Consider the following 22657-nt stretch of genomic DNA (forward strand, 5'->3'; position numbering starts at 1 on the left):
ACAATGGCTCTAGATACAGACGTTCACGTTTTTCTCACATTTCACAAGGGTATTGCGATCTGCAACAACAGCACCAGATACCACTAAATCCTACACACTGGTCCTTTAAAAAATGGGAACAAATATGTAATTTCATTAGATTTTGCAATAATGTGACTCATTAATGTAGCTACAAGGAACTTTCATTTTGTGTTCTTTCTAACAGCCCCTGTGGACAAAAGCAGTAGTGTTTCTACCACCTTGTTTCATCTGATTTCATGGGGAATCCCACAGTAGCAAGCATTAAGAATAACCATATAAAATGGCTAATCCTCTGGCTGATGGTCTTGTTTATTTATGTAGGTCATACAGAGGCATCAGTATTAAACTGTTTCGTTAAGTTAAAATTCCTTGTAGTATGTTTAATGTGTTTTTAATAGGGTTTAAATAATGGCGGTCTCCGGCACAGAGGAATGAGCTACATGAAGTTTTGGCTACTTATTGTGGGTACGGTCTTTTCATTGAATTTGTTGACAATAAGAATCCTTTAAGGTTCCTTGTAATATCTAAAGCACATTTGTGCTACTTGGGGGATTGGAAATCTACAAAACATATGGTATGATTTAAATAATCATCTGCAATAATATGAAGTGTACACAGTTTGAAATTAAAGGGCTAAAACATGCAAATCCACCAGTGTATTTTCTTTAAGCACCAAGGCTAATATACTGTAGTGTTTGGATTGTTTTAGTTTCACACAACAGTAGGGCTGTAACATTAACAACATAATTAAAAGAGACCAGATTCCCTTTCCAGCCAGAGTGAAAAGCATGTATTTCTTCTAAATCTATTTATCAGCATGTTTCCCTGTGTTCAACCCCCTCCTGAATGAGTCCCCAGCCACCGAGGGGAGTAATTAGGCGATCAAAAGCTTGAGACAGTATTGACAAGGCTGTGTTGAGTCTATCACTCTGGCAGGAGCCTCTACTCTGAATGGCCAAGTCTGTCTGTTAAACAGAGAGAAGGGAGGAAGCTGCAGCTACAGCCTGCTGGCGCATTAACAAGCCCCTTAAAAGATGCCCAGAATTAACAGATCAGGACAGATCTAATAATGGAAGTAGTTCAGTTAGGGATTTCTCATTCAAATTCAGTAGTGTCCTTTTCATTCTCTGCCTCTTTCTATCTCCTCTCTTTCTGTTCTTCTCTATCTTTCCTCTCTGTCTCCCGCTCTGCCTCGCCCAGTCTCTCTATCTCTTCTACGCTGTGTGAACAGAGGTGAAAAAGAAGTAAAGGCTTGGCAAGCGTTACCCAGGATAACGAGCGACATTAATTTCACATTTCAAAGCCTCTTGCCCCCCCCTTCCTCCCCCTCTCTTTCCGTGACTGTCTGGTTATCTAACATTTGTTGAAGGGTGCTGTTGCCGGGTACATGGTTCTCCTAACTTTGAGTAGTTACAAACAGACTTACAGGAAGCACAATTGTTTACATACACACACACACGCACAGTGTTAAGAAAGGCAGACCAACAGTTTCCTCTGCTACTGTTCGCATCATGTTGTCTTGAAGTCGTTTCATCCACCTTCCCTCATACCATCCAAAAAGCAGCTGTGGGGCACAGGGAGGGACACAAAACTCTTGAACACAATTAGCCGCAGTCAAGTTTCTTAGTATGTTATAATCCACCATGTTGTCACACATAGTCTGTATTTAACTCTGTAATTCCCACTTTGAACAATGGTAACAAAACAAGAAAGACAACAAAAGAAAAAAAACAACAGGAAATAATTCTCTGGAAGTCTTTTAGTTGCTTAGTTTTAAATCACATACGGATACAGTATGTCCTCCAGCAAGGCTTCATTTTACTAGAGGGGCAGTTTGCTTCCAGGCAAGTGTCTGTGGAAGAAAACCAGCGCCCTCATATCTAAAGGTGAAGTGAGAGGGGAGTAAGGAGAGAAAAAGGAGGCCAATGGAAACCATCATCTGGTCATGTGCATTTCCACTCGGATTAGTCCAAACTGAACTGTTCTTCGGAGTTGATTAAAGAAGCTTAACTGACGACCATCTCGCAGAGTGCTTGTAGCCAGTTCTGTATCTGTAAGCCTCAAGCTCAACTGGAGAAAAGATTACGGTTTTCCCTGTTTATTCTCCTTTTAAAGGCCATCTTATTTTCTATTGGCTGATGTCACAGAGTTCAACTTTTTCCTCTGTCCCCCCTCTTATAAATTTCACCTCTTTCTCAGCAGCACAAATGTTCCTCAGTCTCCTCAGCACTGGCTCCCTCCCTCACCCCGCCCATTGCTTCAGTCCTGGTCACCCAGTAGGTCTGTGGTGTTGCTGTTCTGTGGAGGTGGGATGGGTCGGGGGGTATGAGGTGGAGGACTGTGGTGTAGCCGCCTTGGGCTGGGCCCCCCTCCGCCCTCACTGTCTGTGTTGGATGAGGATGGAGGTGGGGGTGGGGGTAGCCTGGGCAGGGGTGCTGATGAAGGTGGTATTCTTGTTGTGGTTGATCCTATACTGCCGCCTGACCTCAGGTTCTGGATCCTTCGGCACTCCTGGCAGATCCTCACGTGGGTGCAGCTGCGGGCGGGCAGCATCACAGGGGTAGGGGCTGGTGGAGGAGGGGTGGTGTTGGCCCCCAGTGGATCATCTAGGATCCGCTGTGGCCCAGGGCCAAGATCGGAAGGCCCTGTCCCTCCGCCTCCTCCTCCCCCTCCCCCTCCCCCCCCCCTCCTCCTCCTCCTCCTCCTCCACCTCCAGCTCCACCTGTCAGCGGGCCAGCTCCACTGTAGAGCTTGCCGTTGCTAAGGCGCATTTCCCGGACCAGGCGCAGTGGCCGAGGGGCCCCCAGAGCTATGCGTGTGGGGTGTCGCAGGGCTGCTGAACTGCTGAGGGGCCGACGGCGCCGCATGCGGGAGCTCTTCTTACAGGAGACGGCGTTTCGGAACTCTGTGATCATCTCCTGACAGACAGACACCTAAAGGAGAAAAGGAAGGAGGGAGGAAAGACGGAAGGGAAGGAGGCAAAGGTAGGAGGGGCGCCACAGACCCAAAGTAGCAGGCAGCAGAACAAGACAGTGGTAAGGCAGTACATAAATAGGAGAGCGGAGGAAAAATAAAAAAAGTGAAAGGGAAAATAAAAGAAAAAACAAAACAAAACGAAGAACAAGGCAGGAACAAGGCAGAAAGAACAGACACAGTAAGGGATGGTCAACGAAAAAAGGTCGCAGGAGAAGCGAGGGCACAGAGATCAACAAATGGGATGGTTTGAAAACAGAGATGAAGAGGTCATGGGGAAGGATGTGGAGATGGATAGAGATGGGAGAATATCCAAGGAGCAGAGAGAGTTATTACAATCCAAACACACAAAACACCAAAATGTTGTTTAGTTTATGGGCACTTCATTATGGCACTATGCACTATGAACGGACAGGCAGGCCTGCAAACTCAGGTGCACATATACAAAGGCACAGTCACGCATACAGCAGCTGTGCACACCTTCTCACACACACACACACACACACACACACACACACACACACACACACCACAGTAAGACACACTTCCACACCCACAAATCTTTTTTTATCATTCCAGCAGCATGACTACTATAATTTGCACACATGACACAAACAAAATGCATCAACATATCCACTACAGACAAACAACATTCTCATTGAAATCATAATAAAAACTCATGTGCTCACATAAACAGAAACAGTAATCATTATCGGAGAACAGACACTGATGACAGGAGGTGTGTGTTTGAGAGAGAGATAGAGGGAGACACACAGTGAGATGGGTGAGAAGTAATCCAAGAATGGAAACGAAGAATACCAGCGTACATGTGAGGCATGTAAAAGAAGATACATCATGACATTTAATGCCAGGGAAAAAGATCACACTACTTCTTTATGCAAGCAAATATTGGCATTTCTCAATATTGCTTATCCGTACCATCAAGTTTAGCTCACAAACACTTATAGTGCCATACTGTTAAACACCAAACACTAAAAGGGCACAGTGACTTCAAAACAGGCAGGACATGCAAAGTGAAATCAAATTCTCTATTTGTTGTACATATTTTGGACACAACAGCATTTCAGTGCCACGTACTTGAACATTCCTCTCATCTCACATGCGCATAACACATTGAACTTCAAATGTTACAGCACACACAAACAAACAAACACATACAAATGGAGGCAAAAGCTGAAAATAATTTACCCATCCTCACACACAAACACACACACAAAACAACATAATCAAAAGGGTTGGCGGGATGCCATGGGAACCTACTGGGGTATGTCTGTGGGGTCGGCGAGGGCAGGTATGGGGGCATACCTCATCGGTCTCTGCCGAGCGGCGTGTCGACCACACAAACTCCATAATGGCCACAAACACGGCAATAATGAGGCCACAGATCAGCACCACAAAGATGCCCCCAATGTTCTCCATGCCCAGACCTGAAAGTGGGCCACAGGAGACAAACATTAGCACACACACACATACACACACACAACACACACACACACACACACACACACACACACACATGCAGAAACACACCAAATTTAGTAGACATGAGGAGTACTAAACAGCCTTTGAAAACTGTGCATATTTTGTGGCTCTAGCTGAGCTCTGTTAAATAAATAGTTCAACATTTTGGACAATATGGTTGTTTTATGTCTTTTATGCGTGGAGTTACACTGATAACATTCTTGAGTCTTTACAATTAAACTGAAGCTGTCTCCAGAAGCTGGTTAGATTAGCTTGACATAAAGACTACACTTTTTATACGTATTAAAGAGTAGCTGTTTCCTTTTTTCAACTCTTAACTAAGCTAACAAGCTGCTCGTTGTAGATTCCATATTTGTCGGTATCAATTTGGAAAAGTATGAGAAAATAACTCAAGTGACCTCTCGGGGCAGAGCTTTTAATAGTCAGTTTGAATAACAAACTGCAGAAGTTTGAAAGACAGGCCTCACCACTTAGGGAGGGTCTAAGTGTAGGATTCAGTATTTTTAGAGCTTGACTCATACAAGGGACTAAAAATCTGGATTTCTCAGCCTCTATAGCTCCAATCTTGTCCATTCTTGTCTCTTGCAAGTATCTCAACTTTACGTAATGCAATACTAAATCACTGGAGTGCTCCCTCAATTGAATTAAAACATTTAAATGGCCCATGATGAAGTGGATGAGTGAATACCGGAATTATGGGGCCCTGAAACGATCGAGATACACTGTACAGATGAAGCTCAATGATGCTGAAAAGTAAGGCGCAAAATCCCTTTTTTTTTCCCAGAGTTACCAAAATCATTTTCAAAGGAGATTTTCATCTGACAGTGCGGAATAAATGCCAAGGCATTTTCATTGTCTTTGTCATTTATACAGGCACAGACACATTTAACACACACGCGTGAACAGACACACTCACTCTAATAAAATTCCCATTACACACCACCTGAGACAAACAGAAGACATTTGGGAAAGTAGATTGTGCTAAGCACCCTTCACAAGGACATTAGGTTAGGCATTAGCCATTAGCTAGACTGTAGCAGAGAGTGAGGAGACTATTACTGTGGACATTAGAGAGAAGGAGGGAGAGGAGACAGACAGCTGCGGTCGACTGACCCTTGGCACGGTGGTCCTCCTCTTTGGGACATTGGCCTCCCTCCCACCACCTCCTCTTCAGTATCTCCAGCCTGTTATTCTCCTGCAGCTGGAGGATGGCCAGCGTGATGTCATCTCTGAACGGAGACCCTGGCAAAAGACAGGAAAGCAGAATAAGAGCGAGTCGTGGAGGACGGAGATGGTGCAGCAAAAGAGCCCAAACTAAACGGGTTATTTCATGAAATGAGTGTAAGAGAAAAAGGAGAAGGAATCACAAGGAAAGAATTGCTGTTGCAGCCTCGAGATAGCTACGAGTGATCTTACAGTGAGAATAAAGAGAGGATTAGTGAGAGATAAAGAGTGAGATTACGACTAGACAGAGCCAGTGGTACAGCTGCTGGTCAGACAGCATACAAAGCATGTTATGAAGTAGATACAGTAGAAACGAATGCGCTGGTTTAGAGGGTCAGTTCATCTGAAACTACAAATATATTTTCTCAGTTACCCTAGTGTTATCCAGCCATGAAGATAATCAGCAGACCTCAATATGAACAATTTTCATTGCAAGTACTTTCTGCAAGAACACAGGTCAGGTGAAAATGTTTGACAATGTGTTCAATGAATTATTAGTAACAGGGTCGGTTTTGTTTCTTTAAATTAAACTCAAACTACCCAAAAACAGTCTGTAAACAGAGCACGGAAAATTATTTCAGATAGCACTCAACGAGATCATCACCTTTTGTAGCTGTTATCCTCTGGGAAGCATCCCAGATCACTTCCCAGCATGACAAACCATTTAAAAAATACAATCGTTTTATTTCCCAGTGCGAAACATAACCTAAACCTACAACCAGGAGATGATCCAAGCTTAGCTGGAAAAAGTTAGACTGGTTCTGTCCAAAATAAAATCTGTCTACCAGCAGCTAAAGCCCACTAATTAACACATTATATCTTGTGTGTTTATCTGTGGAACAATGGAAGACAGCAAGTTATAGTTTTACAAGGGTTTTAGGCAAAACAATTTCCTCCTGAAGGCTGCAGAAAGTCGCATTTTTATCAACCTTTGGTCAGAGCCAGGCTAGCTGATTTACTCTGTTTCCAGCCTTTATGCTAAACAAAGCTAACTGTCTCCTTGTGTAACGACTTTGTGGTTTCCATCATCTAACTTCTAGCAAGAATATGATCAAGTGTATTTCCCAAAAATGACAAAAAAAAAGTCAGCTATTAATTTAAATTGAGAAAGGCCTAGTGGCAAGTGAGAAAACGTGTTTTTTTTTTGTTTGTTTTTTTAATTTGGGATAACCAACCCTTTAAAAGTATTTTTAATTATCCTTTTGCCTCTAGACCTCTTTCTCCTCTCTGGTCTGTCTCTTCGTGTCTGTGTGTGCTCTCCATGCTAATGTACAGTAACTCTGCTTTATCTTTCTCCAAACCTTTTGGTCCATCATATCTCACTTTCTTTCCTTTTCCTTCCCCTCTCTAGTCATGCCCTCCTCCTCTTCGTTAGAACAGATCACTGTGATGCACTGACACCACCTCTATGTGCTAAAAAAAGGAGCTTCAGAAGAGCTGGACGCGTGTGGAAAAGCAATTAACTGCATGTTCATTACTTTCAGTTAAAATACTTACTAATCCTGTAGATAAAAAATAAATCAACCACGTACAAGAAATTTTTTCAGAACTAATCTCTCACCAATCAGTACAGCTACATGTGTCTATTTAGCCTAATTGATCTCATGCAAGTGTTTCTGTCTGTCTCACTGTCTCTTGTTGTGTTTTTTTGTTATATTTGGATGAGGTTTATAGATAGTAAGTAAATCTGTGTGACACCATTGATCAGAACAGGCACAGATAATAGGTTTACATCCCTGGTACTGCACTGGAATTGTTCTCATCTTAACTTTCATGTTAAAATGCTGTTCCCTTTTGGTGATCTTCTTTTCTTCTGCTTCTTTAGCTGCATGGGCACAATTTTATGCCCTATAATTTGGACTCTTTGTCCACTGCGATGTCATTGTTCTCCACTACTATAATAACAAAAGCCTAGTGACAATTGTAAGCAAGCATATTATTAGTTTGCTTATGTTCAGGATTAAATGTCTGATGTGTTTCTGAAGGTAAACAAAGCCAAAGAGCTTGAATGCAAATTAGTCATTTAACACAGTGGTTTTCAATCTAGGGGTCGGAACCCCACATTTCTGATGCATTTATTTGGGGGTTTTGCTCTTTTTCTTGTAAGATACTACATAGTTCTATCTCATTTGGCCTCAAAAAAGTATTCAAATGAAGCAGTCTAATAAAGGATGCAGCCTGTGGCAGATGGCTGCATGTATATGTTGCTTGAGGGGTCACAAGCACACAAGGTTGGGAATCAGTGCTTTAGCCCCTATCCTCTTGTTCTGTTAACGTTTTTTCAAACCATTTACTGCTATTATTTTCTGCTTTATTTTAGTGTCATATTTACATAGAGCTCAAACAATCATATCAATTCAATATGTTGTTGTCTTGATTACTACAATACCCCATTATTTTCCTTAATCCACAAACTGTGGCAAAATACTGCAGCAACAGGATTAAAATGGGTCAGTGTTGCACTGGTTATCTGTTGTTATTTTTTCAATTTATTTCAGGTATTTATTAATGAATTATAGATCTAATCAAAGATATGGCAGCGATATCTGTGACCTTCCTTCCATGAAGATGTCAATCATAGATCTTCAGGTGTGTCAGTAGAGGCAAAAAGAGTAAATGTGATTGAGTGTTTGCTGTGGGGGCTTGTAGGCTTTGAAATATCCTGCCTGAATATGACACTGACTAAATCAATATTGATGTTTTCGAAAAAAACTTCATTAACATGTTTCACACTGCATCTATATGTCTACTTGTGTGCGTTGTGTTTCAGTATTTTGCTTGTTTTTAAATCATAGTAGTAATGTTATAAATATTAAAATAACTTGTGATGTGATAACATACTATATTTCTGTAAAAAGTAAATTAGCAGATAGTAGCTTTAATTAGTGATTATCTCTAATAACGTGATGATTATATCTTAAGGAGTGTAACATTTGTTTGATGAAAAAATAACATCATTAGAGACTATCTAAGTTTCCATAATGAACTAATGAATCTCAGCTATTACTGGGATTTAATTTCCTTCAACTAATTTATCAAAAAATCCACAAATATAATTTACATTTTGAAGTTGGTAAAGTTATTTGAAGTTATTGCAGGGTACTAACATAGTTGCTACAAGCACTTTGTAATGCATGTTTTGTTTAAAAGATGATATATTGGTATTATTACCCAGTGGCATGCCGATGCCGTAGCCCTTGGTGTCCAGCAGGCCTCCAATCTGTGTGAGATTGCAGTTGAGGCCGCGGTGGTACTCATTCATGGTGCTCTCCATCAGGAAGGCATACTTGGAGTTGACCACTCGGGCAATTCCCTCCTCTGTGCTTTTTACAAATACACTGGGCTGCTTGGAGTTCATGTAGTTCCACATCCGCTGGTAGGTTTGGTAACGTGAGTTCTTCACAAGAATGGGAACACAACAATGGAAATTAAACACTGAGTACAGATGTTTATACATTCTGGGCTCCTAACATGTCCTATCATCTGTCTTTGAAGCAGAAATCAAATGGAGGTCGATAAAAACAAAGGAGGGAAGATGGAAAAAGAGAAAAAGAGATGCATCTTCGATAAACAGGAGAGGAAAGTAAACAGAACAGAAAATATAGTGTGAATAATGACAGGAGAAAAACATCAATGGCAAATACGGGGAAAGGGGAGAGAAAAGAGAAGAGGGAAGAAAAGCGACGTGAATCAAGGCAACAGATTATTCACTCATGGCGTAGCTGATGCATCATCTTTCATACATAAGGAGGTAAATCAGCACACAGGAGGTGGTTCAGCACTTAGCAAAATATGGCAAGCTCCACAACAGGATTAAGTGTTTAAAGTGTACAATTACATGTTGTATCTCTGGGTATTGTGTGTGAGATAAAAGGAAACGAGCAGAGAGGGCGGCATCTGTGTGTATTAATGTGGATGTGTATTGTGTGTCTGTGTGTTTGTGTGTCTGTGTGTGTGGATTAGGCATTGAGTGGAGTAATGTAGTGTAGCATTGAAACTGGCTTATGTAGGCATTAGGCAAACATGAACCACTCTTTCTTATATCCTCAATATGGACAAACACCACGAGAATGTAAAATACACATACACACACAGTTTGGCATGTAGCCATCTCCCATGCATGCACACAAGTAAACAAATACATAGCTTTTATACACTCACCTACACACACTCCCACATGCAAACACACCTACACACACACACACACATACACACACGCTCTATGACAAACACAGATGCCGACACAGATGCCGGAAGCGCTCTCATAAGCAAACACAGGCAGTCAGCCACTTAACACAAACAGCCATAAAGAAAACAACAGAAGAACTCAGAGATATAGTAGCAAATATGAGGACAACCTCTCACTCCAGGCATGGCAATAAAGACAGAAACACTGCACTAAATCACACACGCAAAAAACAAAGGCAAAAACTTTTGTTGCTTTAAAGGCAATTCAGGAAATAGTCTAGAGTAAATCCTAAAACTGCCATCAACAACAACACAATTTAACACATACACACAAATACCCATTCAAAAATCCCAAACACAAAGCCAGCCAATGCCCCGGCTGCTGCAGCGGGTCGTACCATGAAGAACGTCATGGTGCTCCCTCCGTGGATGGTCCCATACTCAATATTGGTCTGGTCGGCCAAGTCGTCCGGAGACTCGATGGGAACCTCCATCCTCTGGACAGTCAGGAAGGCTGCCAGGTTGGCCGTGTAGGAGGAGATGATGATCAGGGTGAACGCCCACCTATGGGGTAGAGACAAAGGAGAAAGACAAAAGTGAAAAGGATAAGAAGGAATTATCATGATATATGTTATTTCTAGATAAAAAAAAACTGATACAAACGATGCAGTAAACTGTGTGGGAAATCAATTTTGAGACTTTTCACAGATTAAACAACCAATTAGAAGTCTGTTTTGGGCTAATTCAGCAAAGAAAATAACTGAGAAATCAAGACATTTTATCACTTTGTAAATTATATAAAAACTTAATATTACTATGAAGTCCTGCAGATTGATTTGCAACATTTTCGTCAATGGCCTAATATATCCAGAGATCTTAAAGGGAGAGACACCTCAGTATAAATGGTATAAAAAAAGGGTCTTAGGTTACCTGAACAAACAGATAATATTCTACACCCACAACCTTGAAGATGGGACTCTCTTATGACCTTTCCTGCAACTTTCTTCAAGAGGAACATCATGTACTTACGACACTTAATAATATCCCGATCCCATATCTTGCTCAGCTCAGTGTAATTTGCTCTTCCTGTCTTCCTCTACCCTTTATCTCCTTAGCTCTTAGCGGTTATTATTTTTTTCTAAGCACATGTCTTCTTTCACAGTCACTCTGTTGCCACAGGAATATCAGGAGACTATAGTATTTCTGTGAGCTTAGCATTTTTGTATTGTATGCTTGAAATGCCAGAGCTCAGCAACTGAAACTTGTGAGCTATATGTCAGAGATGCTTAATATTTAAAATGTAAATGTCATCTCACACAGCAAAAGCAACCTTGAGGAAGAATGTTCTGGTGAAGAAATTAGTTAGCCAGTGAATATGATTGCAAATATGGCCCCTAAAATCTGGAACAGTTGACCATATACTGTCAAAATGACTGATTCTGTTATTATATTTAAATTTAGTTTGAAGACTTTTTTGTACGGCTTGAATTTCTTGTCTTAATCTGTATTTACTGGTCCCCACAATTACTAATATAATCTTGTTCAATAGCCCTTTTATCATTGTATCATTTGTCAATGTGTTTTTCTTTTCTTTTATAATTGTTTTATCACAATTGTATTAATGTTTTATCTTAACCGTTTCTATGCAGGAAGACCTGGCTATATTTTAGCTGGAAGCGTAAATTTGTCAAATTGTATGTGAAGATTTCCACACACTTAGATTCATGCAATATATGACTTCATTTAGTAAGCAATAAACTACTCTGTAACTTACCACACCCCACTAACACATCTGGTGGACAAGGCTCTGGGCATTATCTCTGATCCCTGCTGCATGAAGCCTCCGACAGGGAACCACAGGCTGTTTCCCAAAGTGTACTGGTTCTCCAACATGTCCCTGCGCTCTCGCAGACACGGGTGGGGGTTGTACCACTCATAGGGGCTCAGCCTGGAGGGGAAACACAGGTACAGTGGAATGACCTTGAGGTTAAACTGCCGCACAGTAATGTACTTCTGTCATATCATTCAAGTCACTGCCAATCAGTCATTAAATCCCTGTCAAACTGTCTGTGGCAGGTTGCGTAAGGTAAAAAATTCCATTATGTGACAGGCGACTCGTGCTCAACAAGATAAATGGCGATAGAGCACAGATGTGAGCTGCAGACTATCAGCGCAGTGTGTGATGTAATGTATGGACCTTGCAGCCAGGAAGAGCACACAGCTGACGGCCAGGTAGGCGAGCAGCATGAAGAGCCAGACAGCTGGAGAGAAGGGATCGAGGAAGGAGAAGTAACCCGGCTTTCGACCCTGGTGCAGAGAGAAAGAAGAAGAGTAGAAAGAGAAGTAGAGAGATGAAGCGGAAGAGACAGACAGAGACAGACAAAGACAGACAGACAGACAGACAGACAGACAGACAGACAGGAAGGTACAGTGTGTTAGAAAACAAGGTGTCATGTCTCAGCAGTCAGGGAATGTCCCCTTCACACCACAGGAGGGCAGTCTCCCTCACTGCACTCTGATAGTAAGTCTGCAGTGCTTTGATACGCTAATGCTACAATCCATAAACGCTCCGTTTCACAATGCCTACTGCTGAAGCATACTTGGCTTAGACCCAAAACCTCATTAGCAATGTAAAGCTGCCACTGTTACCCAGTTACAGAGCACTGACTTATTGAGCAATTTAAATTACACCTATAAATTTCACTGTGGACACAGTGGATGCAGCATACAGCATACTACACAAACACAATCCTCAGCTTCAAAAGATGAGATTAACTGTTATGTAATATTCAGTCTGATTCGTTAAGACTCGTCTAACAAGTGTAGCCCGTCGTCTTCTGTGTGACCCTGCCAGCTTAAAAGCAGTGCAAACTAAAGAAATGAAATCCAACACAAGATCTGTCGTGAGTATCACCCAGCGGGCAACCTACAACCCCAGATAACACCCTCACCAGTTGAACTCTGTACAAGATGCTGATCCCCAAGGTCATGAACGGCTTAGAAAAGTCGATAACTTTCTCTCTCTCTGACGTGATGGTGAAGCCTGCCACGGCCAGGTCTGCTTTCTGTAGGATTGACAAAGATAGATAGGTAGATAGATAGTAGTGGGGGCGAGAGAAAGATAAAGGCAGTGGAGGAGAGTCAGAGAGAAAAACGACAAGCGGTCAGGTAACTGTGCAAAAATAGAAAGACACTTGATGCAGCACTGGGTAGATGAGAGCTCTGTTTGTATAAAATGTTGACTTCCCGAATGAAAAATGAAAAGTTGGACTACGCACTTGAAAACACATTTGGGAAAACATACAGACATGCACTCTGTCCCTTTCCCTCTGGCACACACACACTCACACATTATCCACCATCTAAATGAGGCTAATTGCAAGTAAGCACTGGGTGGCTGGTCTTTCCACCTGTATAAAACCTTGCAGGTCTCTGGTCGCTCTGCCTCCCCTCCATCTCTTCCATTAAAAGCTAATTGATGAACATGGGCTGCTAATTAGAGCTGAGTGATCAGGCAATGGGGAGGGCAGGGAGGGAGAGGAAGCGTGGAGAGCTGGGGGAGCACCAGTGTGGCAAGCCCCACACAGGGACCACAGCCTGGTAATTGAAGTATACCGTATGGTAATTAAGCAGAGAGGGGCTCTCATTAGCCTGCTTCAACCAGAGTGTCTGTCAGAGGCGCACTAGGCCCGGACACGGAGAGAAAGCGGGGGGACAGGCTTGGGAAGGAGGGTTACTGCGAGGAAAGATTGTGGAGACAATTTTAGGCAATGCTACCACTCTCTTTTGGGGAATTATCAAGTCAGCTTTTGTCCTAGATAAGAGTCGTACTCCCCTCTGAGGGCAATTTGAGACATGGGAAGTTACAGCAGAGTTGTGGTTTGGGGCTACAGTGTGAGTGTGAGTGTGTGTGTTCAGTATTAGTTTCTGTTTGTAGAGAAATTGGTTGGAACATTTGAGCATGTTTCTGGTGTGCATGCAAGGCAGAGAGAGAGAGAGAGAGAGAGAGAGAGAGAGAGAGAGAGAGAGAGGAGGGAGGGAGAAGGAGTACTCACCCTGTTGATTAGCTCTCCAACCATGCCAGTCCAAGAGCCGTTGGGCTCTGGAGCCCCATACAACCCATCATCCACCAGCTTGATCTTGAAGGAGAATTTCAAGATGTCTGCCAGCTCCCTCAACATGTCGACACAGAAGCCCTCATACTGGTCATTACCCTGGAAGTCCTGGTAGTTGTCTTTGCGCATCACATATGGGTTCTCCTGAACATGGGGGAAACATGAGGGGTTTCAAGCCAAAACTAAGAATATGATGTTTGAGAAGGGATTACTGACAGAAATATGAGAAACAGTGATTTCTATTGTAAAAGAAATATCTGGTATGTCAATAATAGATCAAAGGAATACTTCATTTTTGGGAGATATGCTTTTCTTATTTTCTGGCAGAGAGTGGTGAATATATTAATGCCACTCTCATGTTCGTTAAGTATGAAACTGCAACCAGCAGATGATTAGCTTAGCTTAGCACAAAGACTGGAAACAGGCTGAATCATCTAGCCTGACTCTATCGCATGTTAACATCTTTCTCTCTAAATCTCCCTAATTAAGATATTATAGCATGTAGTTGGTTTAATCCGCACAGTCAATCTTACTGGCTCCTGGCTTCATATTTATTATGAAGACATGAGAGTGGTATCAATCTTCTTATCTAAGTCTTGGCAAGAGGGTGATTAAGCTTATTTCCCAACTATGGAACTATTCCTTCAAAATAGCTAATATATCAGCATAGGTTGCTATTAGCATGCCATTGGTAATTTTGTGAAAGTAAGCATCCCTTTTTTTAATGCAACTCTCTCTAAAGCACTCTACTTAAATTAAATATATAAAGGGGAAATCCACTCATTATACACATCAAAATCAGTTAATTTGGCTTATAGAGTACTACTCAGTTGTGCCAGAGAACCTGTAAAATGGGGCATTGCGTTTTTAAGACACGGGACACAACCAGGCAGGGAGAGTCTAACAAAAAGATTATATATATAGTTTCATCATGGGAATTGTAGGACTCAGCTTTTTTGGAGCTTGACCAATACTTTGGACTGAAAGTCAGGATATCTTGGCTTCTGCAGAATCAATTTAGACCATTCATTTTTTTTATCTGTCTTTTGTGAGTACTCCAACATTATGGATGTCCAGTACTAAACTGCTGGAGTACTCCTTTAAAATACATAAAATGGCTTGAGCAAAATGGCAGCAGAAGTATGCGAGAGAGATTCAGTGACCACAGCTTGGCTGTTGGAATAGGATGAGGCAGAGAAATGTACTGTATCAGGTGTTTTTACACATCTAAACCAACCTGAAGATGATGGAGCAGCATCATATAAGGGATTTATTGATTTTCTGATATGGCATTACTCATATGGAAACCAGAAGGAGACAACTTCTAGTGTTTTGACCAGGATTTTGGCAGTTAACACATTTTACTCAGTGCTCTGTCAGTTGCTATGACAGCTACAGTGACAGTAAAATTAGCAGAAACAGACCACAACACAGCATGAGGTGCGGCAAAGCCTACACAGCAACACGAAAACAACTCTGACCTCACCAGTGTGGTGGTCCAGAAGGTAACTGTGACCTTACCAGTATGGTGGTGACAATGAGTGTCTTGTTTGCCAGCGTCTCTGAGACATTAATATCCAGGCTGGTGGAGTTCATTGCCAGGGTGTTGTTGGAGTACCAGATCCCAATCTAACAGTGAAGAGAGAGCGAGAGAAAATCAATGGCTATTGTTGGATGAATAATGTACTGTTAAGATCTAACTTCACTGCAACTTTACTGTTGTGGCAGGCTACACACCGTCTATAACAAATAAGTATTTCAGTGAGTGCATTAATACTATCGGTCTATTTTATAGAGCAACTCTGCATGCTGAATATTTTATGCTTAACTTTGGTTTCCATCTTGTTACATGCTGTATATGCACATTGATTTAATTGCCCCCACTGGAGCCATATATGTACCCACACTATCACACATTGTAAAAAACAACAACTACTGTTTACAAGCAGAGCAATGAACTGGGACGGGTAAGTGAAGATGGAAAAGTAAGTGAAAGCATTCATGATCCGGACTAATTTCCTTTCTTAAATTGCATAAAAAACAGCCCACATATTTCCATTTTATGGAGACAGTAAAGTCGCCTAGGTGCATAAGTGTGTGATTATGACCTAACCAGTTTGCAGGGTGGACCCGCAGCTCGCAGAGGCATTTCTTTGGGAGATATTACTGTACATCTTTCAATAGGTCAGAGGAGAGGTAATGACTCCTCAGACAGAATCACAGTTTTTCTATGACACTCTTTATCCTGCCCTGACATTTAAGAGTGGTCTTTTCTCTGTGTGGGTGCTGCTGCACGGAGAGGTGGGCAGAGTTAAAGTGTTAATTATCGCAACCTAACTCCCCCACCGAGTTAACATCCAGATTTAAGTATGGTTATCAGGTGGCATTTAGTGTTAGCACGGAAGGCAGCTGGCCTGTAGTAGAGTACAGCAAGACGTATTAAGGGAAGGTGAAGAGAAAGTGTTTCCTCCAGTCAATGAACCGCAACGTAATTCCCTCACTCTGAATCTGCAGTGATGTGTGTACTTATGCTTCATTTAATCTTGACTTTGAAATTCAGGTACAAACGCGGTGAAAATCTCCCCTCACCTTTCCTCCTAATGCTCACTGAGTCTGCATCGACAGAATAATGCACCAAAATGTTCCTAAACACCTCGCCAACATTTTATTTTGGTTCCCCACATTGTCCAACTACCCTTAACAAATTTGTTGTGGCTTGTAGCTAGTATATCAAAAAGATATAGTGCCCAGACTAACAGGGGAATGAATGAAAAGGAATTTAAGTGCAGACCAAAACTTTAAAGCAAGACTATGTAACTTTTCAAAGAAGAAATGAATTCCTGTTACAAATTAAAAAAAGTCTTGAGCAATAAAACACACTCTTGCTTAATTCAATGCACTCAGGGGCTTTTGCTGTTACAGCCTTAATTAGTCTGGTATGACCAATAGCTTATGGTGGCCAATGTTATATAATGTTCGCAAACTTCAGATAGATAGTGCTTCATAACTGATAAAACTTTTCACTACTCCTCTTCACTACCTGTCCTGTTGCCACTTGTGGGCACAGTGGATGCAAAAGTTAAGTTAAGTTAAGTTAAGTTAAGTTAAGTTTTGGTTGGAATCATTGTCCAACTCTTGTTTGACTTGGGCCTACTGCTCAGATCCCTGATGTAAATATGTACCATAACAATATGAAGAAACTACAGGGCGTCAATAAATAAGGTATATTTGGAAAAACCTTATGACATTTCATTGTTTCAGAATCATGGTGTCAAAACAACAAATAGAATTCAAGAGGTTCTAGGAAACATAACCACACGAGATCTGATCCAGTTGAGTCCAAGTGAAGAACAAGTCCAAAGACAAAGACATAAATAAACTCCATTAAGACTCCATATAAATATTATATACTGTATTACATATAGGATGAGCAGAGATGTAGATCTATCTGCACATACACTCTGTACTGACCTTGAGGCCAATTACAAATACTGACTTACAAATTAATTTAATTGTTTGTAGCCATAGGAAGAAAACAAGTCAACCATTAATAAAATACCAATTTTGTATGTTTTTAGATCAAATAACATCAGGGACATAAAGATGAGAAAAACACATTGGAGGCAAACAAAAAAACTCTAGCACACGGATAGTTCAAACATCAAAACACATACACAAGACTAAGAACAATACTTACACTGGACTCGATACTGCAGACCTGCTATAAAATTTAGCAACCATTCAATGAAATGAAATGAAATGGACTATAAGCAGCTAATGTATTCAAATAGCCTTCAGATAAAATAAATGTGAACACAGCTACTACATGACCTACGTCTGATGGCCGTACAGCATCGCCAGGTGAAACGAATCAAACTAACTTCACAAAGTAAAGATATTTGGCTACTATCAGGGGAGCCTGTGATGAGGCTGACCTCAGTGTTAAATGCCTCCCCTGGCATTGTGAAATCAGACAGGTGACCTGTAACTAACCCAAAGCCTATGGGCGATGTGACCTGGCTGCAGCATGATAACAGGTGACTCCTGACCTCTTTGTGGCCTCCTCGGTGTTTCTCCAGGATCCGCAGGGTGTAGTTGGTCCTCTGACCTTTGCTGTTGAACTCCACACGACCTGTCAGACCATCGTACTCCACCTGGCAGGCAGACGGAGAGAGTGGGTTGAGGAAGTATGAAAGAGGATGGGAAAAGAAGAGACGGACAGATAAGAAAATGAGAGAAGAGTAACAATGAAGTGAGATGGAGACATAAATACAACCCTTTATATAATAACAAACACTTTTCTTCTCACTATCTATCATGATTGGGCCGACAAGTATTATCTGCAGTGAAGAAGGAGAAAAGAGGGTGGAAGAAAAAAAGAAAGAAAGAAAGAGCAAGAGAGTAAGTGTCTGAGGCTGGACCAGATAGGGATGATCAGTTTTGGATCAACTACTGTAGGAGAAAGTGACTGACTGAGCAAGAGGCTCAGATAGAGCAGCAAGAAAAGTCAACAGCTCCCTAATAAGACTCAAAACTGCACCTCACAGCTCAGCTCTGCCTCTCCAAAACCCAGGTGCTGGCACAGTTAGCGAGATCTATGATGAATGGCACGGTGCTGAAGATGGAGCACACCATGATGTTGACTAACAAAGGCAGATGTCAGGCCGGTAGGGCTGAGGCAATGAGAGATGGGGCTCGGGCTGCCTTGACAATAGGCCGTCGATGAGAGAGACACACAGACGACCAGAGATGGGAGATGACAAAAAGTAACAAGAGACAAGAGGTTACATGCAACATGAGATGAAGATGATACAGGATGTTGTTGTGCTGTAGTAATTAATCAGTAAGAGAAAATTAATCGACCACAATTCTGATTAGTGATAATCGTTTGAGTCATTTCTCCTTTGCTGGTCTCAAGTGTGAGGATTTCTGCTTTTCTCCAATTTATATCTTCAGAAATTAAAAATTGAATTTAAAGCTTTGTCTATGAAATATCCGAAAATACTGAAAAATATCACAATTCCCTTCAGTCCAATGTGCCGCTTTCAACATTTTTGTTTTATCTGATTCTTGTTTTTCTATCAATGATTCAGTTTAGTATTACAAAAGCAGCGAATCCTCACATTTTAGAGTCTAAAAGCGCAAATGTTTGACATTTTTGCTTTTAAAAAGACTCAAACAATTAATTCATTTTCAAAATAGTGGCAAATTCATTTTTTGTTGCTCCATTAACCGAGTAATATTTTCAGCTCTAATTTGAAGATGTCACCTTAGGCTTTGGGAAATTGTTATAGGTATTTTCACAATTTTTCTAACATTTAACATTCAAACTAATTTCTGTATATGTATACGAGCATGAATATCAGCAGGTGTTTTACAATACATGTTGTATTTATCAAGCGTTTACCATGCGCAGGTAGTTCATAAGACTGGTCCCATGTTGCCAGATCTGAGGTGAGGTGCAGCTGAGTGGCTTCACTCCGATTTCCTGACTGCGGTTCAATTCCCTCACCGCCCCCACCACCACATGCACTGCATCAAACATCAGCGCTGACGAGAGCTGTGGAAGGGGGAGAGGAAACAAGAGAGACACGGAGGGGGAGAAAGGCAATGGGGGGAGGGATGGAAACAAAACGAGGGAAGCAAAGACAGGGAGTCAAGGGAGAAGATGCAATGAGGAGAGAGGTGCGAGCAGAGATGATTGAATGGTTAACAGGGATGGAGGGAGGGAGGCAGGGAAAATAAGAGGAGAGAGAGAAGAGATGTGAGGTATGAGTAAACCAGTGGGGAGGAAACACAGATGGATACATCAATACCCATTAAATACAAGCAAAAGACTAGCTGAATCTCTTTAACTGCTCCATGAATCAGTGTGAGGAATAAAGTAGCTTAATGTTACGTGGCATACAAACAAAGCTTTGAAAATGACTCCTGAATGTGCGCATGCATGAATACTCAAGTGTCTATGAGACTGACCGCAGGGCCGGGGTACGTCAGGTCACAGCCCTCCCTCCAAGAGAGGTTGAGGCTCCTGATGAACTCCAAATAGAAGGGATGAGTGGTGTTAAACATAGAGAAACCTACAATGTTGGACTGCTCATCCACTATATCATCCAGTCTCAGCAGTGGGAAGTCCTAGAAAGGAGGAGGAGGGGCAGAGAGAGGCAGAAAATCCAGGTGAGTGATGTGTTGACAGTGTATCAAATCTTGAAAAATACTGTGTAAAGGAGAGTTTGATGAAGAAAAAGAGAGGCTACGGGGAGTGACAACATCTAATCTCTGATGGAGAGAGAAAAAAGGGTGTAGACAGCTAGGAAAAGGGGAAAACAGTGATACAGGGGAAAGAGAGGTTGATGGAAATGACTCCAGCAGCTTTTCACAAAAATATACACACAAGACGTGGCATCTACAGCACAAGAGAACATCATGTACAGAGGGCGAAGAGGGGAGAAAAATATAAAAATCAGGCGCACAGCATAAAGTGACACATTAATTCAAATGGTAGAAGGGGAGGGGAGTATATCAAAGAGGCAGATGAAAACACCGGAAGCATCGAGAAGGTGGCGGGTGGCAGAAGAAAAAGGGTACATCACGTCTGTCATCACCTCCACCTCAGACCCCTTTTTCTTCTTTTTTTGCCATCCTCCCCTGCACTTCCACATCTTTGTACAGTACATTCATTTCTCAGATCTCTCTCCCTCTTTCATTCCCTCTCCTCATCCTTCATCTCCCGTTTCTTTCTTCTCTCTCTGTCACCTCTCTTTTCTCCCTTTATCTCATACTTTCTCCGCCTTAACACCTTTGCTTGCTCATAAAGGGACAGAAGAGGAGGAGCTGGAGAGAGGAACAAGTGAAAATGGAGGAATGCAAGACCAAGGAGAGGAAGGGGGAGAATTGGTAAGCTCTTACCATGGTGGTGAGGATGTACTTGTAAAATGCTGATGTCATCCCCAGCTCTGACGCCTGTAGGACAAAGAGAAAGAGAGATGAAAAAATAAAGAAGAGGCAGGTGGGATACAGAATGTGGAAAGGGAGAATAAAGGTAGATGTAGAAAGATTGATGGAGGGAGAGAGAGAGAGAGGGCAAAGGAAGAGAGTTATTGAGAGGCAGAGAGCAAAGGAGACAGTTGGGGGACAAAGTAGGAGAGAATATGAGGGAGGAGATGAAAAGGGAGAGGGAGCATACGTTAATCACAGTTTTACATCATCAGGCTAACACTAGGACACTTGGCTGAGGGCGGACAGCCGCTCCAATGTGCCCAGTGAAAACATCCCATACGCATTCAAACCGTGACTCACTGCGCTGGCTATCGGCATTACAGACCGTACCATGAATCAGAACAAGCCTGGGTAACATCTGCACTGCATCCCAGCAAAATGTTCTTTTGTCAAATACTTTCTTAAGAGTGTAAGTGATCGTTGCTGGCAGACATGAATAAATGTTGTTCCCTTTGCAGCTCTGGAGGGCAGAGAAGGTAAAAATACATGTTAATTCTGTTACGACAACTAATGTGTAGCCTGTGGGACTTGGAGAGAGTTGTTTTATTATTTTACAGATGGTAAGCTCTTGAATGCCCCTCGTGACTGTAACCTTAATTTCCCGATTGGGTACATTAAATAGAAAAGCACAAATCCCTGAGTGTTACTGTATACAACAGTAACTTCACATCTCTGCATGTGTGGGCGGCTCTGAAGAATGTATTCATGTTCGAGAGCTGACCTTCTTCAGGATGAGATAGGAGACAGAAGCATTGGCGTCAATGATGATGGTGGCCACTTTGTCGTCACGGATCTCCTTCAGCAGCGGCGTAGGGTCCAGGTTGTCATCCAGCATCCTGATTGACAGCGTCTCCCGAGAGATGAGAAAGCGGCGGACCAGTTCCTCCAATCTCAGCAGGCCTGAGGCAGAGCCAAAGCAGAGCCGAGCCGCATATCAATGTCTGTATCAGTAGACACAACTCATATTTCCAAAATGTAAGCTTTGCAGGACCTGTGAAAATCTTGATTTAGCTTCGGATGGCCATATATTTGTGTCATTTTGCAAAACATGATCGATGGTTTGTCTAAATCCCCAGGAAATGAAACATAATTTAATATGGAGTCTACAGTACGCATTCGCTGTTTCTCTCAGTGGGACTTATTTCTATCTATCATGACCTCCGCCAAGTACATTTTGTATTCAGTGCCATATGTTTGTTTGTTTTATAGTTAGCAGCGGGGACGTAGTGGGGGTAAATTCAAGTAATCTCAGTTTATCCATCTTTTTGAAACGAGGCTGAGTTTACACATCAATTTTCAAATCAACAGTATCAATCAATGAGGGGGAACCAGATGGGTAAAGTTAACCCACTTCTGTATTTACCTCTACAACCCTGATTAGTAGTATATCTCAACATGAACTTGACAGATTTTGTTAGCTGAAGAAGAGTTAGGTTAAAGTAAGGTTAGAGTTAGGGAAAAACTGATTAGTTTGCATTCTTTTGAACTGTCAAAAGCGCCACCATGTACATTTGCATTTGTACATTTTGCTCATAACACCTGAACAGTGAGGCACAGAGGCAGAATTCTTCCTCTGCACTCTCCATGAATTTTTCAGACTACATCCATTTACACCTAGACAGATATTCCCCCAT

The 22657-nt window shown here is 41.9% G+C and overlaps 1 protein-coding gene across 3 annotated transcripts in view; it reads right to left on the reverse strand.

Moving 5' to 3' along the window:
* Window positions 1-301: 301 nt before the first annotated feature.
* grik5 (glutamate receptor, ionotropic, kainate 5) overlaps window positions 302-22657 on the reverse strand; it is a 78803-nt gene continuing 56447 nt past the window's right edge. Inside the window, exons 8-23 of one of the 3 annotated variants that reach the window (XM_051406628.1) lie at window positions 21745-21923; window positions 20934-20987; window positions 20001-20159; window positions 19432-19584; window positions 18074-18178; window positions 15546-15653; window positions 13965-14168; window positions 12861-12974; window positions 12107-12216; window positions 11684-11857; window positions 10308-10473; window positions 8893-9118; window positions 5611-5739; window positions 4276-4442; window positions 2732-2954; window positions 302-2684 (exon numbers count right to left, since the gene is read on the reverse strand). In XM_051406628.1, coding sequence (XP_051262588.1) covers window positions 2281-2684; window positions 2732-2954; window positions 4276-4442; window positions 5611-5739; window positions 8893-9118; window positions 10308-10473; window positions 11684-11857; window positions 12107-12216; window positions 12861-12974; window positions 13965-14168; window positions 15546-15653; window positions 18074-18178; window positions 19432-19584; window positions 20001-20159; window positions 20934-20987; window positions 21745-21923 — 2675 coding nt within the window. In that variant the 3' untranslated portion in view covers window positions 302-2280. Of the gene's footprint in view, window positions 2685-2731; window positions 2955-3683; window positions 3721-4275; window positions 4443-5610; window positions 5740-8892; window positions 9119-10307; window positions 10474-11683; window positions 11858-12106; window positions 12217-12860; window positions 12975-13964; window positions 14169-15545; window positions 15654-18073; window positions 18179-19431; window positions 19585-20000; window positions 20160-20933; window positions 20988-21744; window positions 21924-22657 lie in introns of those variants that run through there. The other 2 variants (XM_051406627.1, XM_051406626.1) reach the window with 2 other exon arrangements.

This window comes from Dicentrarchus labrax, unplaced genomic scaffold (genome assembly GCF_905237075.1).
Source record: "Dicentrarchus labrax unplaced genomic scaffold, dlabrax2021, whole genome shotgun sequence".
NCBI lineage: Eukaryota > Metazoa > Chordata > Actinopteri > Moronidae > Dicentrarchus > Dicentrarchus labrax.